At 37.5% G+C, this 16,355-nt stretch overlaps 4 protein-coding genes across 6 annotated transcripts; all 4 read left to right on the top strand.

Moving 5' to 3' along the window:
* The first annotated feature begins 141 nt into the window (after positions 1–141).
* On the top strand, positions 142–6,999 carry LOC120013105. 2 transcript variants are annotated; one of them, XM_038864775.1, is made up of 11 exons: positions 142–493; positions 1,756–2,667; positions 3,194–3,323; positions 3,425–3,876; positions 4,122–4,202; positions 4,313–4,411; positions 5,229–5,387; positions 5,565–5,651; positions 5,826–5,897; positions 6,243–6,323; positions 6,363–6,999. In XM_038864775.1, the coding sequence occupies exons 2-11, from the start codon at positions 1,858–1,860 to the stop codon at positions 6,582–6,584; spliced, it is 2,193 nt and encodes a 730-aa protein (XP_038720703.1). In that variant the 5' UTR covers positions 142–493; positions 1,756–1,857; the 3' UTR covers positions 6,585–6,999. The 2 variants fall into 2 exon arrangements, with proteins under 2 accessions (XP_038720703.1, XP_038720701.1); XM_038864773.1 differs by having other exon boundaries at positions 143–493; positions 6,243–6,999.
* Positions 7,000–7,410: 411 nt separating this feature from the next.
* On the top strand, positions 7,411–9,759 carry LOC120012101 (coiled-coil domain-containing protein 1). Its single transcript, XM_038863364.1, has 5 exons — positions 7,411–7,809; positions 8,301–8,355; positions 8,439–8,495; positions 8,840–8,917; positions 9,162–9,759. Exons 1-5 carry the CDS (start codon positions 7,546–7,548, stop codon positions 9,629–9,631), a joined length of 924 nt encoding a protein of 307 aa, XP_038719292.1. The 5' UTR covers positions 7,411–7,545; the 3' UTR covers positions 9,632–9,759.
* Positions 9,760–10,487: 728 nt separating this feature from the next.
* Positions 10,488–11,708, top strand: LOC120013833 (desiccation-related protein PCC13-62-like). The gene is given in 4 exon segments (XM_038865788.1): positions 10,488–10,799; positions 10,801–10,821; positions 10,918–11,143; positions 11,238–11,708. Coding segments are annotated over 4 exon segments (918 nt in total). The 5' UTR covers positions 10,488–10,506; the 3' UTR covers positions 11,616–11,708.
* A 645-nt stretch (positions 11,709–12,353) lies between these two features.
* Positions 12,354–16,051, top strand: LOC120012211 (ER membrane protein complex subunit 6-like). 2 transcript variants are annotated; one of them, XM_038863533.1, is made up of 5 exons: positions 12,354–12,490; positions 13,208–13,357; positions 14,311–14,506; positions 15,419–15,438; positions 15,758–16,051. In XM_038863533.1, exons 2-5 carry the CDS (start codon positions 13,242–13,244, stop codon positions 15,786–15,788), a joined length of 363 nt encoding a protein of 120 aa, XP_038719461.1. In that variant the 5' UTR covers positions 12,354–12,490; positions 13,208–13,241; the 3' UTR covers positions 15,789–16,051. The 2 variants fall into 2 exon arrangements, with proteins under 2 accessions (XP_038719461.1, XP_038719462.1); XM_038863534.1 differs by having other exon boundaries at positions 15,386–15,438.
* The last annotated feature ends 304 nt before the right edge of the window (positions 16,052–16,355 follow it).

Genomic DNA, 16,355 nt, shown 5'->3' with positions numbered 1-16,355 from the left:
AAATTGTTGAATTTTTGTTATCTAAAATCCCATACATTTTTACGGTTTTTACAAAATTTTGTGGTGCAGCATCGGTGGACCACACCTTGGATTCTCACCTCTTCTACTATAACTAGAGTAATAAATAACCTTGGACAGGCGCAAGCAAGGTGATTTGGAATTCTCAGACAACCAAACAGACCCTCCATCCTCCAAGAACATCATCATCAAATAATCCCGTTTTGTGTTCGGTCCTCTCTGCCTCTCTCTCTCTATGCCTCTGGCTCTGGAGTCCAAGATTCTGACAAATTCATTATTTCCTCTCATCTCCTGTTTCTCAATCGACATCATTTCTTGTTCTAAGAAAGTCACGGAGATAATCACATAGCTACAGTCGAAGAAACTCAAAGGAAGACCAAGTACTGAACGTTCTGTTAGGGTTTTATTTGCACTTTTCCTATCTGGTTGTGCGTTTGCGTGTCTCGAATTTCTGCGCACTTGGCGTTGCTTCGTGGTATGCCCGTACAAAAAAAATTCTGATTACTGTATATATATATTCTTTTGTGTTTTTCAATTGAGTTTTTAAGACTGATTTATCCGGATAGTATTGTTGCTAGTCATTCATATTGAGAATTGTAGCTGCTACATTTTTTTTGGATTGCAAGAAAATAGGCTTTTCGGGCATTTGTTAAATTTTGGGGATTTGCTTTAATTCGTCTCAAATGTTTATCATTCCTGATGTTTGGGATTAGGCCGTACACTTCCTGTATGATATTGAATGGTCTTTCTAATTGGAGTGTTATTGTGTTTCCATTTCAAAATTCGCCAATGGTAAGCTCATATATATAAGCTTTCATTTTAAAATAGTTTTTGCTGCTTCCAAGTCTTTGAGCATATGTGTATTAGCTTTCTGGAGCGTTAGTTGGTACTAGTATATTTCGCAGTTTTCACTTAATATTTCAGTAGTTCTTGTTGTAGACTGGTTCTTTTTCACGTTAAAGTTTGTTTTTCTTTTTGGGATTGGAGGGTAGTTTTTCTTGCATAATAGGTAGTGATTGATGTATTTGGGGAGAATCTTTTCATCTCACTAATTGTTGCCTTGTTGCCAACTCCTGGTAGTTCAAACTTCAAACATTTGCCATCATTATTAGGAGCATCTCACTCACTGGGCTCTTTAAGGAATTATCGGATGGGGTTCTACCTTTTCAGTTTTCAGATACTGAGATAGCTTTTAGAATGTAATATATGTGATTTAGCCTATTTTGAAACACTTGGAAGTCGATTGTTAGGAGGGTACTTTTTACTCACGCAAACAAAAACAAACATACACTCTCTCTCACACACACACACACACTCTATCAGAGGAGCAATGTGGATTTGTTACTCCTTTCTTTGGGTTTAGCCACTTGTTCGACATTGCATTGTATGAAGCCGACACTTTCTTTTTTATATTGCATTGTAGGTGTTATCTCGTTTTTAGTTTCAAATAATCTTTTATATTGCAATCATTCTTATTTCCTTTTAGCATATCTACCAGTCGGAAAATTTTATGGAAGAGAAAACAAGTGATAAGACTTTTGAGTTTTGTAGAATCAGAACACGGAAATGTTTGTCAAAGTTGCTATTGTTAATTGTGAATTACGTGGATCTTTTGCAAATTGTGACATATGCATTCATTTATTTGTATATTCATGTAAGATTAATCCTCCCATTCATCCCTAAACTAAGTAAACCCAAAAATTATGCAAATTAACACATTACAATCCTTGGTTTCAGATTCTAATTTTGGCTTGGAATCATGTTGTGGCTTCCTCAATTCCAATAGCCATGGAGTAATCTGAATTTCTTGTGAAAGATTTCCTTCTTATATAAAATCTGATGGCTCGGAAAGGTAATCAAGCAAAAAATGGACTTGATCGCCATACGTCCAAAAACAAAAAAAGAGGTTTAGATTCAAGCTGTGTGGTGCCAAATATGCAAGGACGGGAGCAGGCTGGCGAAGGGAAATTTTTCCCTGGAGGGGAACTTCCAAATGACCACCAGACAGGCACACCTTGTGGGGATAGTGGTAGTGGAACCTGCTGTACAGGAGATGAAAATAAAAGTAGACGAAATTCCTGGAGATCTCAAAGAAAAGAGAAGCAAGTGATAGATGCAGTTCAGGGTGTTGAGCAGCCATTACCTCCTGGTGGCAGCAGTACTTTGAGCGAAAATCCTGGTGTCCAAGAAGAAAATGGAGATCCACCTCTTAGTAACTGTGGTCCTAGACATACAAAAGGTGGATTGGGTTACAGGCTCTGTGGGCAAGCCAAAACAATGTTGGAGAATGTGGATTTTTCAAACATTTCGGTGGTTAGAAACTTGAGAGAATTTGTTGTGTCCATCTCAAAGTCAGCTGGTGAATGGCTAGGGAGGCAGGGACCGTTGTTTGTTACGCTCAAAATGAAAATGAATATTGCTCATGATTATGTTGGACTGAAGATTCAGCAAGCATATCCTTTCGTGTTGAAATGGCTGATGAATTTTGGGAATATAATGCTTCTTTTATCTGTGGTTTGGTTGGACTGTACTCTTCGAGGCATTGATTCCTTTCTACGCATGGGGACAACATCCTTTTTCTCTGTTCTTTGGTGTAGCATTCTCTCAGCAATGGCTATGGTTGGGTGGTTCAAGTTCCTTATTGTCTTGGTAAGTCTTTTTTATGCTTTATTCAATTGTTTGTGTCTTCAATGGAATTGCTTCTGGGGCTCGCTAAAATGGCTTCATGTATGTGCACTTTTGAGTTCACATGTTTCTCTGTACTTCATATGTAATTTTTTTAGTGTTGATACATGTTCTTATGAGTTTACCTGCGTATGTTATACTTTTTATATATGATAAATATACTCTGTTAGGATTAAAAAAGTAGTTTCAACCTGGTCGGTCAAACCCTTGATGTTGTTGAGTGAGAAACTCAAAGGTAGTGGTCAGCTTTCCTCTCTCCATTTAATGAAGTTCTCATGTAATCATCAGGGTTCTCCTTTAACTCTAGCTGGATCATCTGTTACATTAAATTAGTTTCTCTGTTTATATTGGTGCATCTTTCCTAGCTTCATTCTTTTAAAAAGGAAAAAAATCCCGTGTTGATGTAACTTGCCATGAAAGATCTGTATTACTATTCTTGTTTTTTCTTCTAAAAAAATTGCTGAATTTTTGTCATATTTGTTTTTCTCAGGCTATATCTGCTTTTGTCACGCTGTTTGTTGGTCTCACCCTTGGAATTTTAATAATTGGTATTTCTGGAACTGTTTTCTTGTGGTTCTATGGAAGCTTTTGGACAACAGCACTTGTCATATTCCTTGGAGGTGATCCCCCTTACCCATTTGCTTATGGACACATTAATACCAGTGTGTGTATGTATAGATTTCTTTTGGCAGGCTGAGGCTAAATACTTATTAATGCCCAGGTTTGGCGTTCATGTTAAGCCAAGAACGCTTGGCATTGTTGATTACCACTGTGTACTCTGTCTATAGTGCCTGGACGTATGTTGGATGGCTTGGTTTGCTTCTGGGTTTGAATTTGTCTTTCATCTCAAGTGACATTCTGATTTACATCCTGAGCAAAAACTTAAATCAGCAGAGAAGGACCAATGGACACCATGAACAAACTGCTGGAATGCAAGGTCAATCGGGCTTCTTTAACAGTGAGTCAGAGCATCCTCCATCCTTTGAAACTAGCCCAGGGTTATCAGCAGATCGTGGGCCTGGAGTTCCCTCAACCAGTGGAGTTGATTCTGAATTAAATTCTGAAGAGGAAGTTGTCCGATTGTTGAACTGTACTGATCACTATTCAGCATTGGGCTTGCCCCTGTATGAGAATGTGGATGTTTCTTTACTCAAGAGGGAATATAGGAAAAAGGTCTATGCCATTTCTTTTTTTAAATATTCAACATGATTTTACATTGTTTTTCCATTTGCTCTCTTGGATTTAGAGTCTTAGTGGCTAAGGGGTTCAATTGTTGTGGTGTAATTTGGCATGCTTGCATCAGTGATGCTTCCTTAATCTGTCTGGAACTTCCTTTTGACTTTAGACATGATGTATGATTCGGTAACTTACCAGTGGAATCTTAAATTATTAAATGAGTTTCCTAAATTTGTTAATAGGCAATGCTGGTCCATCCTGATAAAAATATGGGTAACGAGAAGGCTGCAGAAGCTTTTAAGAAACTTCAAAACGCATATGAGGTAACTTTCTTGGTTTCCACTATTTTATTGTGCAATCTTTATTCTTTACTATGTTCCATATGATTCTTCCTGTCAGGTCACAGTGTTGTTATTGTATCCTGATTGTTTAGGTTTTACTGGATTCCTTGAAACGAAAAACATATGATGATGAATTGAGGAGGGAAGAGCTGCTGAACTATTTTCGCAAGTTTCAAAGTACTTCGCAACAGGTAGGGATATATTCTACCTAGAGCTGAACTTTCATCTGTTGACATCTAGCTTAGTTGTTAGTTCAGAAGAAGAAAAGATTATCTTGTTAATACATTAGGTGCTAGGTGGAACATATAATCTGGTACGATATAAAAGGAGGAAGAGAGCGATAGAAGGGTGAATGCCATAATTTTTTTGTTAAGTGTGTGAAATGCATTTTTATTGGATACTATTCCTTGCCCCATGTTTTCTGGTAAAAAAGGGTGTTTTTCTCATGTGATTAGTTGAAACAAATTCCGCCAATAATTCTCTCGGGAGAATTTTTTAAGAATGGATAGATTTCTCCACATCCAGTTGATTCCCTTTACTGATGACAGAGATAGAACTTTGTTCTTTTGTTGAATGAACATCTTAAGAAGGTTATTCTGCACTTATTTGGTTAGGTCTAAAGTTTCTTATTTTTCTTCAAGTGTACTATTACATTTGACTGTTCTGTGCTAATTAATATATTATAATGGCAAAGCACCAAAGCGTTGGTCAATTTATTGTCACTCTAATGCTACAATGAACATGAATGGTGAATATGTCGTGCAGATGAAGAGCATGAAATTCAATAAAATATATTACTGGTTACCACATGCTATGTGTCTAATATAGATTAGCAGGGTAAATGGCGTGCCTTCTGTTAATTTTATGAAGGAGATGGCAGCCTACAGCCTGGTCTTTAGCATATGAAGCTCCTTGACGTTTTTGCTAGTTTCGTAACATTATTATCTCTTGCCTCCTAGTTTGTGTTGCCGATCTTTTACTTGGCTTTTAATGCAACCATTTGGCTAGAATGGACGAAATGGTTTCTTTTCTTCTGGGTTCTCTCGCTCGGAGGCCGATGGTGAGGACCCATTGGGAGAGTCGAGAAGAATAGCATGCAAGAAGTGCAGCAACTTCCATATTTGGATACAAACCAGAAAATCGAAATCACGAGCAAGGTGGTGCCAGGTATTATTTCTCCTCTCAATATATGTTGTTTTCACGAAACTTATGCCGAAATTTTGATAGGCAGTATGAATCATATCATGATGCAAGAACATTTCCATCTCTTGTATGAGTTTTTTTAGAGAGGGAAATCTATTACTGCTGTTTATGGTTTCCCTGCTCGATGTCTCCCTAATGCAGGACTGCAATGATTTTCACCAAGCAAAAGATGGAGATGGATGGGTTGAGCAATCTTCGCAACCCTTCTTCTTTGGATTATTGCAGAAGGTACTGTCTGCTCTATGTTTGCAGTTAGTGAGTTAATTGTTTGCGAATGTCCCCAAGGTAAAATTTGCTTTATAGCGTATGATTGAAAGGTATAGAGACTGTAGAATGATATATGAGAATAATGTAATAGGGAAATATTATCTGTCCATTTGACACGGAACTTATTTTGCTTAGGTTGATACTCCAACAGCGTATGTTTGTGCTGACAGCAAGATATACAATGCCACTGAATGGTATATCTGTCAGGTAAAGTAATTTCTTCCTTATTATTAGTCAATGTTTTCTCTCCAGATATCTGTCTTCATCATGAATACACTGTCATCAGAAGTGTAATTAGTTCAAATGACGACTTGTGACATTTATGAAATATAATATGATTTTGGATTCCAATTGAATAATTTGATGGACAACTAAGCTCATGAGGTGCTTAACGCATTAAACCTGGTTGCATAGTGAGCAAATGGACTGTATGTGGAAACATGCATATCTTATTGAAGTCCCATGGCATAAATAGATTCATTGTTAAAGCATAGATAAAAGACCTACATGCATGGGAAAAAGCTTGTTGATCTCTCTCTCTCTCTCTCTCAGGAAATGAGATGTCCGGCCAACTCTCACAAACCGAGTTTTCATGTAAACAGTAGTGTAACCTCCAAGCATAATTCCAGTAAGGGATCGAGTTCGGGACAGAGAGAGCATAATTCCAGTAAGGGATCGAGTTCGGGACAGAGAGGCAGCCGGGCTCCAAAACCTAATGTGGAAGAGACGATGACAGAGGAAGAATTCTTCGAGTGGTTCCAAAATGCAGTGCAAACAGGAATGTTCGAGTCATTTAATGACAGCACATCTACTGAGAGTCCATCTCCCAGGGCTGGAAATGGTCCCAAGAGTGGCGGCAGCAAGAGGAAGAAAAAGGGGAAGAAGCAATGGTGAAAGCCAACGATGTTTTTCCAGTTTCTTCTCATTTAAGAACCTTCATATGAAGCCCGCTTCCTTTTCCAGAAATGTAGTTGTGAGGAAAGTTCGACTCAATTAAACCAAAATCTATACAGGCAAATTGCATGTCCTTTTCGGCCTGCATCATACAGGGTTTATATAGTGTTCGATTTTCCTCACTGGAAATTTCCCGAAAGTGGGAAGCATCATAGGTGTTGCGGTTTTCTTTCGGGGATTGGATGATAAATGTGGCATATACTTGTACCTTCTTATCTCCTGTCAGAGGATTTTTATCATATTTTCCCGATAAATGAGAGAGGAGAGAAGGGAAGCTTTAAAATTTCACAAGTAATGATAGTAAACCTGCGTACCAGTGAAGTGTTTTGCCAGTCTTTACCAGTAGTGTTATATGGCGTGCATTTACTTTCATAGTTGCTTATGAACTTAGTATGTTAAAGGTTGGAGATATCTGTTTGATTGTATAAGGTTCAATGGAAACGTAATTTGAAGATTGTTTTGCCACTCTATCGTGATCTTGACTCGTGGGGTTGACGGTTTGAATTTAAATTTTATGTTGGATGTTAAAATGACAAAAAGTTATATATATGTTTTTGACAAAAAAAAAATTTCCAGGTTTGTGAAGTTTAAAAAGAAAATTTGTGACATTAAAGTTGCAAACTTATATGATATGTTTTTGGTAAAAAGAAAAAAAATTTCCCAGGTTTGTGAAGTTTAATGGGAAAAATTTGTGACATTTTTTTTAACATACGAAAAGTTCAAAAATAAAGAACGAAAATAAGGGAACAGGGTTGCAGGGGTTCACTTCACCTTTAACATTCCTGCGTGTGAAAAATACCTCAAACTTCCGAGAAAATTACGAAAACAGCCCATATCCTCTACGCCTGAATAAAACCTCGTTTCAGTGTTTGTGACCTTGCTCCGTCCTCGAAATCCTCTAATGGAGTCGCTCATACACGGTTCATCTTCAATTTTTCTCACTAAACAGATAATAAGTGGTGGGAATTCGGTAAACAGAAGCTCAAGCTTCAAAAATGGACATGGGTGGTCTTTTTCTCCTCAAAAGCTATCGTTTGGCCTCAGAAAAGCAGTCATAGTTGGGGCAAAGAAGGACAACAAGAACAAGAAGGAAGATACTCACAGCTTCATTCCCAAACCTGATGAGGCAACTGGGTATTTCCCCGAAGCGGTACTTCTCAAAGAGGTCAATCTTCTTTCTCTTCTTATTTCTCCACTTTTTTTTCTATTTTTTTTTCTTGTTCTTGTTACGATTCCTCAATATAGTTATTTATATGGGTTAGTTAATTTGCTGTAATTATTTGAGTTTTTGGCTATAATTTTAATATGAAAAACAGAAATGATGGAGTTGTAACTCAAAATCACTACCTTTAATTTGCATTGTCACGTGTGTTTGTTTATGTGTTTTTGATTGATCGTATGCATCTGTGCTTTTTTCCAATAAGATTATGTAGACATTGGCTTTAACCTGTGTTTTATCTGTAATTCTATCATAACAGTTAGTTTTTTTTTTTTTTTTTGAAAGGAACATAATGGCGAGTTATTAAATATATTTCATGTTCGATCCTTTGTCTAGTGATAGTTTTTTGATTGCTTAAGTTGCATTATTTACTTCAATTTCTCATTCCTTGGTTATGCTATGCTTGATTAAGATCGGATTTATGTTTGATATTCCAGAAGAAAGTTCAGGAAGATGGTAGAGTTCTCCCTGATTTTGCTGATGCCGAAGAGGGTGAGTGATGTTGTTCCATTGCGTTCTAGTTGCTTATTGTTGTTGGTGGAATTGCTAATATTGGAGTTGTTCGTATATTGCAGAGGAGCTCTTCGAACTTCTGAACCTTCAGCTGCAGAGTGAATCAGATGTCACGCAGAGTGAGCATTTGCTTCTTTCCTATTTCCACTTGCTAGAATGGTTGTGATGGTTTGCTTGACCACCGTGGAAGTGAAAAACCATGAAATAGTTTTCGGTACCATTCTAGCAATGGTTTTTCAATGACATCTAGGCATTCCAAAATGTTATCCCATTAGCTTGCTTTTGGTTTTGAATCTTAGAGGTACTAATGTGAACTGGTTAAGGCATTGGTTTTCATAAAATCCCTGTTCAACTATAATTATAGAATTGATTTTAACCAACTGTGATTTAGATGATTCACTTTCACTTGGCAATGATGTAGCTTATTGGTATTGGTGATCTACTTTTTTCTTTTCTCTTACAGAGCGCCACTATGAGGTTGTATATATAATTCATGAGAAGCATGAGGAAGAGGTTGGGAGTGTTAATGAGAAAGTTCAAGGTAATGCTTTCCCCGCTCTGCCTATATCATGAATTCATTGGACAAAGTATTTCATGAAATTGAAGTTTTTAGAATATGATGTGTGTTTTAAGTTCTAGGAATTCTTAGAATCTCGAAAGAAGGTTCTTTAGGAAGCCTATCTTATGCATATGGGATTTCAGAGCTTTGCTAGTCAGTATTCGTATCTTAAGTTGCATTGTGAATCTCAAATAAATTGCTTATACCTGCAAAACTCTTGTTACAGAATTTTTGAGGGAGAAGAAAGCCAAGATATGGAGACTGAATGATTGGGGTCTTCGAAGATTAGCATACAAGATAAAGAAAGCCAAGAATGGACATTACATCTTAATGAACTTTGAGTTGGAAGGCCAATGGATAAATGATTTCAAGACTATGTTAGACAAAGACGAAAGAGTCATTCGGCACCTTGTAATGAAGGCAGATGAGGCAATCACAGAGGATTGCCCGCCTCCACCTGAGTTCCACACATTGCGTGCTGGTATGGATGACGATGATGAAGAGGATGATGTAGATTATGATGAAGATGATGGTGATGTAGAATACGATGATGAAGAATATGGCGAGGAGGAGGTTGATGGTTCTATCGATGATGATGATGAAGATGGTGTTATCGCCAGCACATTTGTATGTAGTGAAGGGAGAGAAAATGAATCAAGTAACATAAAAAGAAGACATGAGAAAGTAGGCAGGTAGTCAAAGGAGTTCAGGGTTGGTTTATGTAATGTCTTATAGCGTGATATTTGTGTGACAACTAAATGAAAGGGAACCATTTAGTAATTTATGTTGTTTATCTTTATGAAGGTTCTGCTTGAGATCTCTAATTTAATCGGGTTAAGGGTAGTTTTAATCATAGACGCCTGGTTTGTTTACCAATGTGGGTGAATAGACTAGAGATCCGTAATGGCCACTACAGGGCTTCATCCGCTGAGAAGTTGCCTCATCCAATATCTTGATCTGATTATGTTACTCTCAGAGAAAACTTGCTGTGCTGAAGCGAAGCTGAGGCAGACGATTTTCTCCATATGTTGGTGGTGCTGAGCTTTTTACTATAGAGGAAAGCGTATTTGGTTCTTTTTAGATCTAGGATGACGAACCATAAGCTTTTACTGCTCTTGCTTTTTGATCCAAACAGTCGAAAATAACTAAAATAGGGTCTTGATGACACTGCCCATAGGTGTAAAGAATATGGTAGTAAAAACAATCGAGTTAAAAGCCTAAACTAGAGGACAAACATAAAGAAGATCATCGAAGTTTACTAAATTTAGAGCCGTTTGTACCTCACCATCAAACAAGCAAGTGGTATTGAGAAAAACACAAAAGAAAACAGAGTCAGTTTCATACTTTTCACCTTTTGTCTCCTCTTTTATCTTTCGCATCGCTCCTGCTCTTTTGCCAAGTGGCATTTCACCTTTTTCTCCTCTTTTCACTTTCGCATCGCTCCTGCTCTTTTGCCAAGTGTCATAACACTTGTACAATCTAGGAGAATAGGTGCATACGTGTATATATATGCATAGCTTCATTGGTGCATATATATCTCTAGCAAAAGAAATCCAACAACTCAAGAAACTATGACACCGTCCAAATCCCCTATCACTCTTACCATTCTTGCATCCCTGATCCTCCACTTGCTGCCAAACTCTTGTTGTTTTGAGATTGAAATAGATTATGTAAACGCCGTCCCCGTCCCAGATTGTGATGTTGATCTTCTTGAATTCCCTCTGAATTTAGAGTACCTGGAAGCTGAGTTTTTCTTGTTTGGCTCATTGGGTTTTGGTTTAGACAAAGTTGCTCCAAATTTAACCTCTGGAGGTCCCCCGCCGATTGGGGTTCGAAAGGCTAATCTGGACCCTTTCACCAGAGATACAAGAAGTCGGACACTTGAGGTAATTTCTATAGATAATTTACATCCATATATCCTTCAAAGTCTTTGGTTTCAGTATCATGACTCTGATAGTGGATGAATTACCTTTGTGATCCAGGGCAATTAAGAATACTGTGAAAGGATTTCCAAGGCCATTGTTGGATTTGAGTGCAAAATCATTTGCAAAGGTGGTTGATAAGGCATTTGGGAGGCCATTATCTCCACCTTTTGACCCATATTGCAACAGCATCAACTACCTTCTTGCATCCTATTTGATTCCTTATGTTGGATTAACTGGATATGTTGGAGCAAACCCCAAACTTCAAGGATCTGTCTCAAAAAGGGTAAGTAGAGAAATTCACCATTTGATTTCTAACAACCAGAATTATAAGGGTAGATCAATAGTGTTCTGACCTCTGCATGCATGTGGATATTCAGCTTGTTGCAGGCCTTCTAGGTGTGGAGTCTGGCCAAGATGCAGTCATCCGAGCATATCTATACCGGCGACGACTAGAGCCGGTGCAACCATACGGAATATCTGTGGCAGAGTTCACAGAACGTTTTTCAGATCTAAGGAATAAATTAGGACGCAAAGGTTTGAAAGATGAAGGGCTTATAGTTCCCCTAGTACGAGGTGCAGAGGGAAAGACTAAAGGCAATGTCCTTGCAGGAGACCAATTCTCTCTTTCATATGACAGGACACCAGAGGAGATACTCAGAATTGTGTATGGAACAGGTAATGAAGGTCTTCCCGGAGGTTTTTTCCCAAAAGGAGGAGATGGTCGAATTGCCAAATCACATTTACACAAAGCATGAACCCTGTAGAGTAGATTAGTGTAAGAGTTCTGAGCATATTATTATCGTTTTATTTCCTGCTACCACAGCAAATAAATATGAGTTTCTGTAACCTTTCCTATGATTATGCTGTATGCCTCTACTGGCCAGAGTACAATAACCCACAAACAAGAAGGAAAAAGGATATTGAAAGGTATGACGCCAAGAAAATCTTTAAAACCAAGTGAAACAGTAATGTTGGGTTTAAAGCTATGTACGTTGATGTTGGGTTCTTGTCTTAGTCTTCTCAAAACATGACATTCATCGACACGAGTGGTTTGGTTTTGTTCATTCATTCTCGACTGCTGGGATTGTGTCTAGCACAAAAGGGATCGAGGGCAAGGAAGGAACATCCCTCTTTCAAATACATTCCAACACCAAAACTAACTAAAATTCTAAACCCAAAAAAGTGTTTATAGCATGACGCCAAAGTTAATATTTTTTTTAAAAATAAAAATAAAAATTAATATGAAAAATACATGATAATTTTAGACCGTCCAATATAAATTTCAAACATTCGATTTTCATTTTCGACATGGATGAATTTGATTTTTATTTTAAACCAACCTTCAATTTCTCATGCTAGATTATGAACATTTTCAAATTTTTGGTGCATCGAAACATTGGACCCACCCAATCCGAACTGGCGAAGGGTGTAGTCTTTTCTGTGCAACAACACAAAGGCTTCAAACGACGTCGTCCTGTGGGCCCAAACCCCACCAAAAAAAAAAAATATTGGTTTAACCGACTCAATGGCAGAAACCCCAAACCCCAATCGATACAGAATGCATTAGCAGAGGCGACTGCAGAAGGGAGAACTCGGCCTTCGGTTCGGTTGATCTCCGCCTTTTGGCTCGGTAATTTCCGATCTCTATCGTGTTTGGTTATCATTTCAGTGCTTACTCTCTTAATTCTTTCTGTTTGATTTGCGGATCTGGTTATACTTTTATATGAAACTGCTTTTGTGATTTTGTGTTAGTAGTTGTTTCTTCTTTCAAATCTTCTACTCTGGTGATCGTATACACGCTGATAGCTTAAATTTCAGAAATCGAAGAAATAATGACGTTTCTCTATATTTTCGATGTTGCAATTAATCCAGATAGAGGTCGCGGTGGTGCGTAGCTTTTCTTTTTCTTTTTCTGATCATTGAAGCAACGTAGTTCCTTTTTTCTTTCTCTCTTGGCATTCGAGATTGTCACGATTACTAATGGCGAAGTATCTTTGGCTCTATTGTTATCAACTCTGGGATTCTAGGTTAAGTATTGCCTTCAAAAAATTGGTAGGGAACAAGTAGTCATAGTCATTCATTTGCACATGCCTTTTAAATTAAAATTATAGTGTTTCCTTTGATTCCTCCTATTCTCATTTTTTCCTGAACTGTGAAGTGTGTTGATTTCGTGGCTTAGTGATGTAGGGAGCGGTTTTGTTTTGTGATTGAATTCGGTATAATTTTATTTTAAGTTTTTTGATTTTTTTTTTTTTTTTTGTATCTCAAACTGCTGAAGGATAAGAGTGGAATTTCATTCAGTACAAGTTACGGATCAGTCATGTTGATTGTCTCTTGTTTTTCTCAGTGATTTGAATAGTGCATCAAGTAGTGCAGACGGTATGGCAGGAAACATTGGCCCAGGTACATCTGAGAAGAAATCAAGTGAATCACTGACTGATATACCAATCTTCAGTGCTGAGAATACGCAGAGTAATCTGAAAGTTATATATTACAGGTTTGTTCCATCTATTTTGAAGTCACACAGCCAACCCAATCACCAATCCTTTGTATAGGATGTAGACTTTAGGACTGAACAAGTGGATTAAATCCTCATACAATTTGTTATTAAAAATTACCTGGTCCTCCTAATGCCTTCAAGCTTTTGCTGTTGTACATGGTTCTCTCATGTCTATTGGACTGCTTACTTCTGATTACAATTGGACCTTGCTCATAATTCTTCTAGATCTCAGTATATCAGGCAAAAAAAACTTGTGTTTGTGCATGAATTTACAATTTCTATCATGTACGCATTGAAATTATGTAGGTGTAGATGTGCACGTGTGTTTTGGTGGAATACCATTTTTCAATTTTTGTATCTAATTAATATAAATTTGACCCTTACATGATCATGAATTTTATCAGAATTCTCTCTATTAAAATTTGATGGAACTGTCATTCTAGGTGAATGATGTGAGCGGTTCAAATTAGTTTGATCTTTCTCAATTATCCTGGCCAGAACTTTTATCGCAGCACTTAGTTTGTAGCTGGAGTTTTTTTTATGGATCCTTGATCACATGGTATTTGCCTCATTGCACCTGCATGATTAAAGTATACAAGATAGATTAGGATCCCCCAAATATACAGGCCCTCCAATTCCTCTCAATGGCAGGCCTATGGTCTTGATGATGTCAATAAAGCTTATTTCAGATTTGAATATAGGAGGTAAATTGAAACTCTTTAAATTTACAACTACTTTGCTGGTGTGGATGTTTGCAAAACTACTAGTTTGGAACTTGAGGGGTTTTGAATTGGAGGGGATCTCAATCCATAAGGAACACTTGAAGCCTTTAATCCTTCTTTTTTCCCCCTTTTATGAGAATGCACTGCAGAGTTCTACCATGGTGGTAGAACTAAATTGAATCATTCCTAATATAATTACTGCGAGATGCAATTCATTTTTTTGTGCAGCCGGACATTCATGTCCATCATTGGTGGGGTTGTTTCTGGGATTTTGGGATTCACAGGCTTCTATGGATTTGTTTTGTATTTCCTCATCATGGCAATCACTTCGGCTGGACTCGTAGCCAAGGCAAAGTTTTCTGTTCATTCGTACTTTGATAGCTGGAACCGGATTATGCTGGATGGGATTACGGGTGGCCTTATGGTGAGTGCATCTTTCATTTGCAGTTCTCATTCATTTCTTAAAATTTACTTCAATTTTGGTTCGTTTTTCTTCTTGTTTGTTGTTGTAACAAGGTTAGGCTTCTATTTCTTCCTTTATGGGATAGATGTGTTGTATGAGACATTTGCCGCCAAAAGTTCATAGCATAGCCTTAGGAGAGGCTGAAGACTTGTAATTTTTTTGTCATCATTTCCATTGTTAACATGTTTCTGGTTCTTTGGATCAACTGCAATAGCTTATTAGTCTCTCTGCAATATTAGCTTTGCCTAAAGCATGCATTTGATTGTAATTGTATGGCTACGGTTAAAAACTGAAGAAAAAGGAAGACACCAAGGTTTTTCTTACAAGAGTTTACAATTCAAGAAATCATTAACATCACATTACATTTGTGATACCGGTTAGATAAAATATTTAAGTTAGCACTCCTTACCGAAAATCTGATCAAAGGGTTTTTGGGGAGCTAAGCTCTCCCTTTAATTTCACCAGAAAAAGATATCTTCAAGCGTTAATTGAGTGGATCGTTCTTTGTTTTCAATGGCATTTGTGATGATTCACATCGTACCTTTGGCATTGTTTCACTTGTGTTTTTACCCTTCCTCTGGAAATTTCATAATGAGAGTTTGTTGGTGTTCATGCAAGATCTCTATTGAATTTTCTGGTCATTTTACTTCATTTACAGTGAGTACTGGGGAAGTTTTTTCCCCCATCAACCTTCAGTTATCCTGATGGAATTTATTTTTAAGTTTGTCAATTCAATTTTTAACAGTTACCTATCATTTTATTTTTGGGCATGCTTCCAATGGCTAATGAGTAATGACCTTACAACTTCTGTCTGTTTATTTTTATTATTCTAAATATCAGTATTGACCTTACAACTTCTATCTCTCTATGCAGTCGTTCGTGCTGTTCTGGACGTATCCTTTTCTTCCATTAAGATGCTTTTTAATTCCCTGATTTAATACCACAGTAGTGACTGTTTTTTCGTGATACTTGAAATTTTTTGAACTACAACATGGACTCCATTCTTCCAAAAAGAGGGAAAAAAGAATTCATGGACTGTCTTAACCCTTGGTAATGAATTTTTAACGAGTCATGAGTTACCAGGGAAGTTGCAACCATTGACATGGCAATTGTGCTTTAAAAAGCATTGGTGTTTCTAGCAACGAGTAAGCATTAGTTCAACTCCCTTTTCATCAATCTTATATGTTGATAGTTTTCTTGACGTGAAGGAAGATTTGCATATGATATCGTGCACATATTCTGAGCAAGGCTATGCATCATCTTCGATCGAAGGCAAGCCATGGTGCCATTGCTCGAGGCATTGATGCAGTTTCTTGGACGTTAAAATAGCTTCTACAATGGTGTTCATTTACAACAATGATGGTCAAATTCAACTGCCTTATTTATCTGTTCGTTCTGAGAAGAGGATTTTGGTTCGGGTAATAGTTGCTTTGCAGTTTTTGCGATGGCAACTGTGGTTCTTTCTTTATTACTTTAATACCTGCTGCTGCTGCTTTCTTTGGGTGAGCTTTTCGAGTTTTTATCCAGTTAGTGAGCTTCAACAAAGCTCAATATAAGGTCCACAATGATGGACCTTAAATTTAAAGAGAACTTCTAGGGAACCTTTAGTGACTTCTCCTAGAATTTGGGCTGAGGCTGGTTTTACAGTAACTATGCCTTTACATTCCTCAATCATTTGAGGCCTACCAGGTCGAAGGCCCACTGGGTCAAATTTTTGAGGCCCAAGGAACTGTATTTTGAGTTTGGATAAGCCCAGTTTTGAGGCCCAAGAAAAAGGCTCCGTAGGCCATGAATTTTGAGGCTGGGCAAA

This window comes from Tripterygium wilfordii, chromosome 13, assembly GCF_013401445.1.
Source record: "Tripterygium wilfordii isolate XIE 37 chromosome 13, ASM1340144v1, whole genome shotgun sequence".
NCBI lineage: Eukaryota > Viridiplantae > Streptophyta > Magnoliopsida > Celastrales > Celastraceae > Tripterygium > Tripterygium wilfordii.
This window is presented reverse-complemented; position numbering and strand designations above follow the sequence as displayed.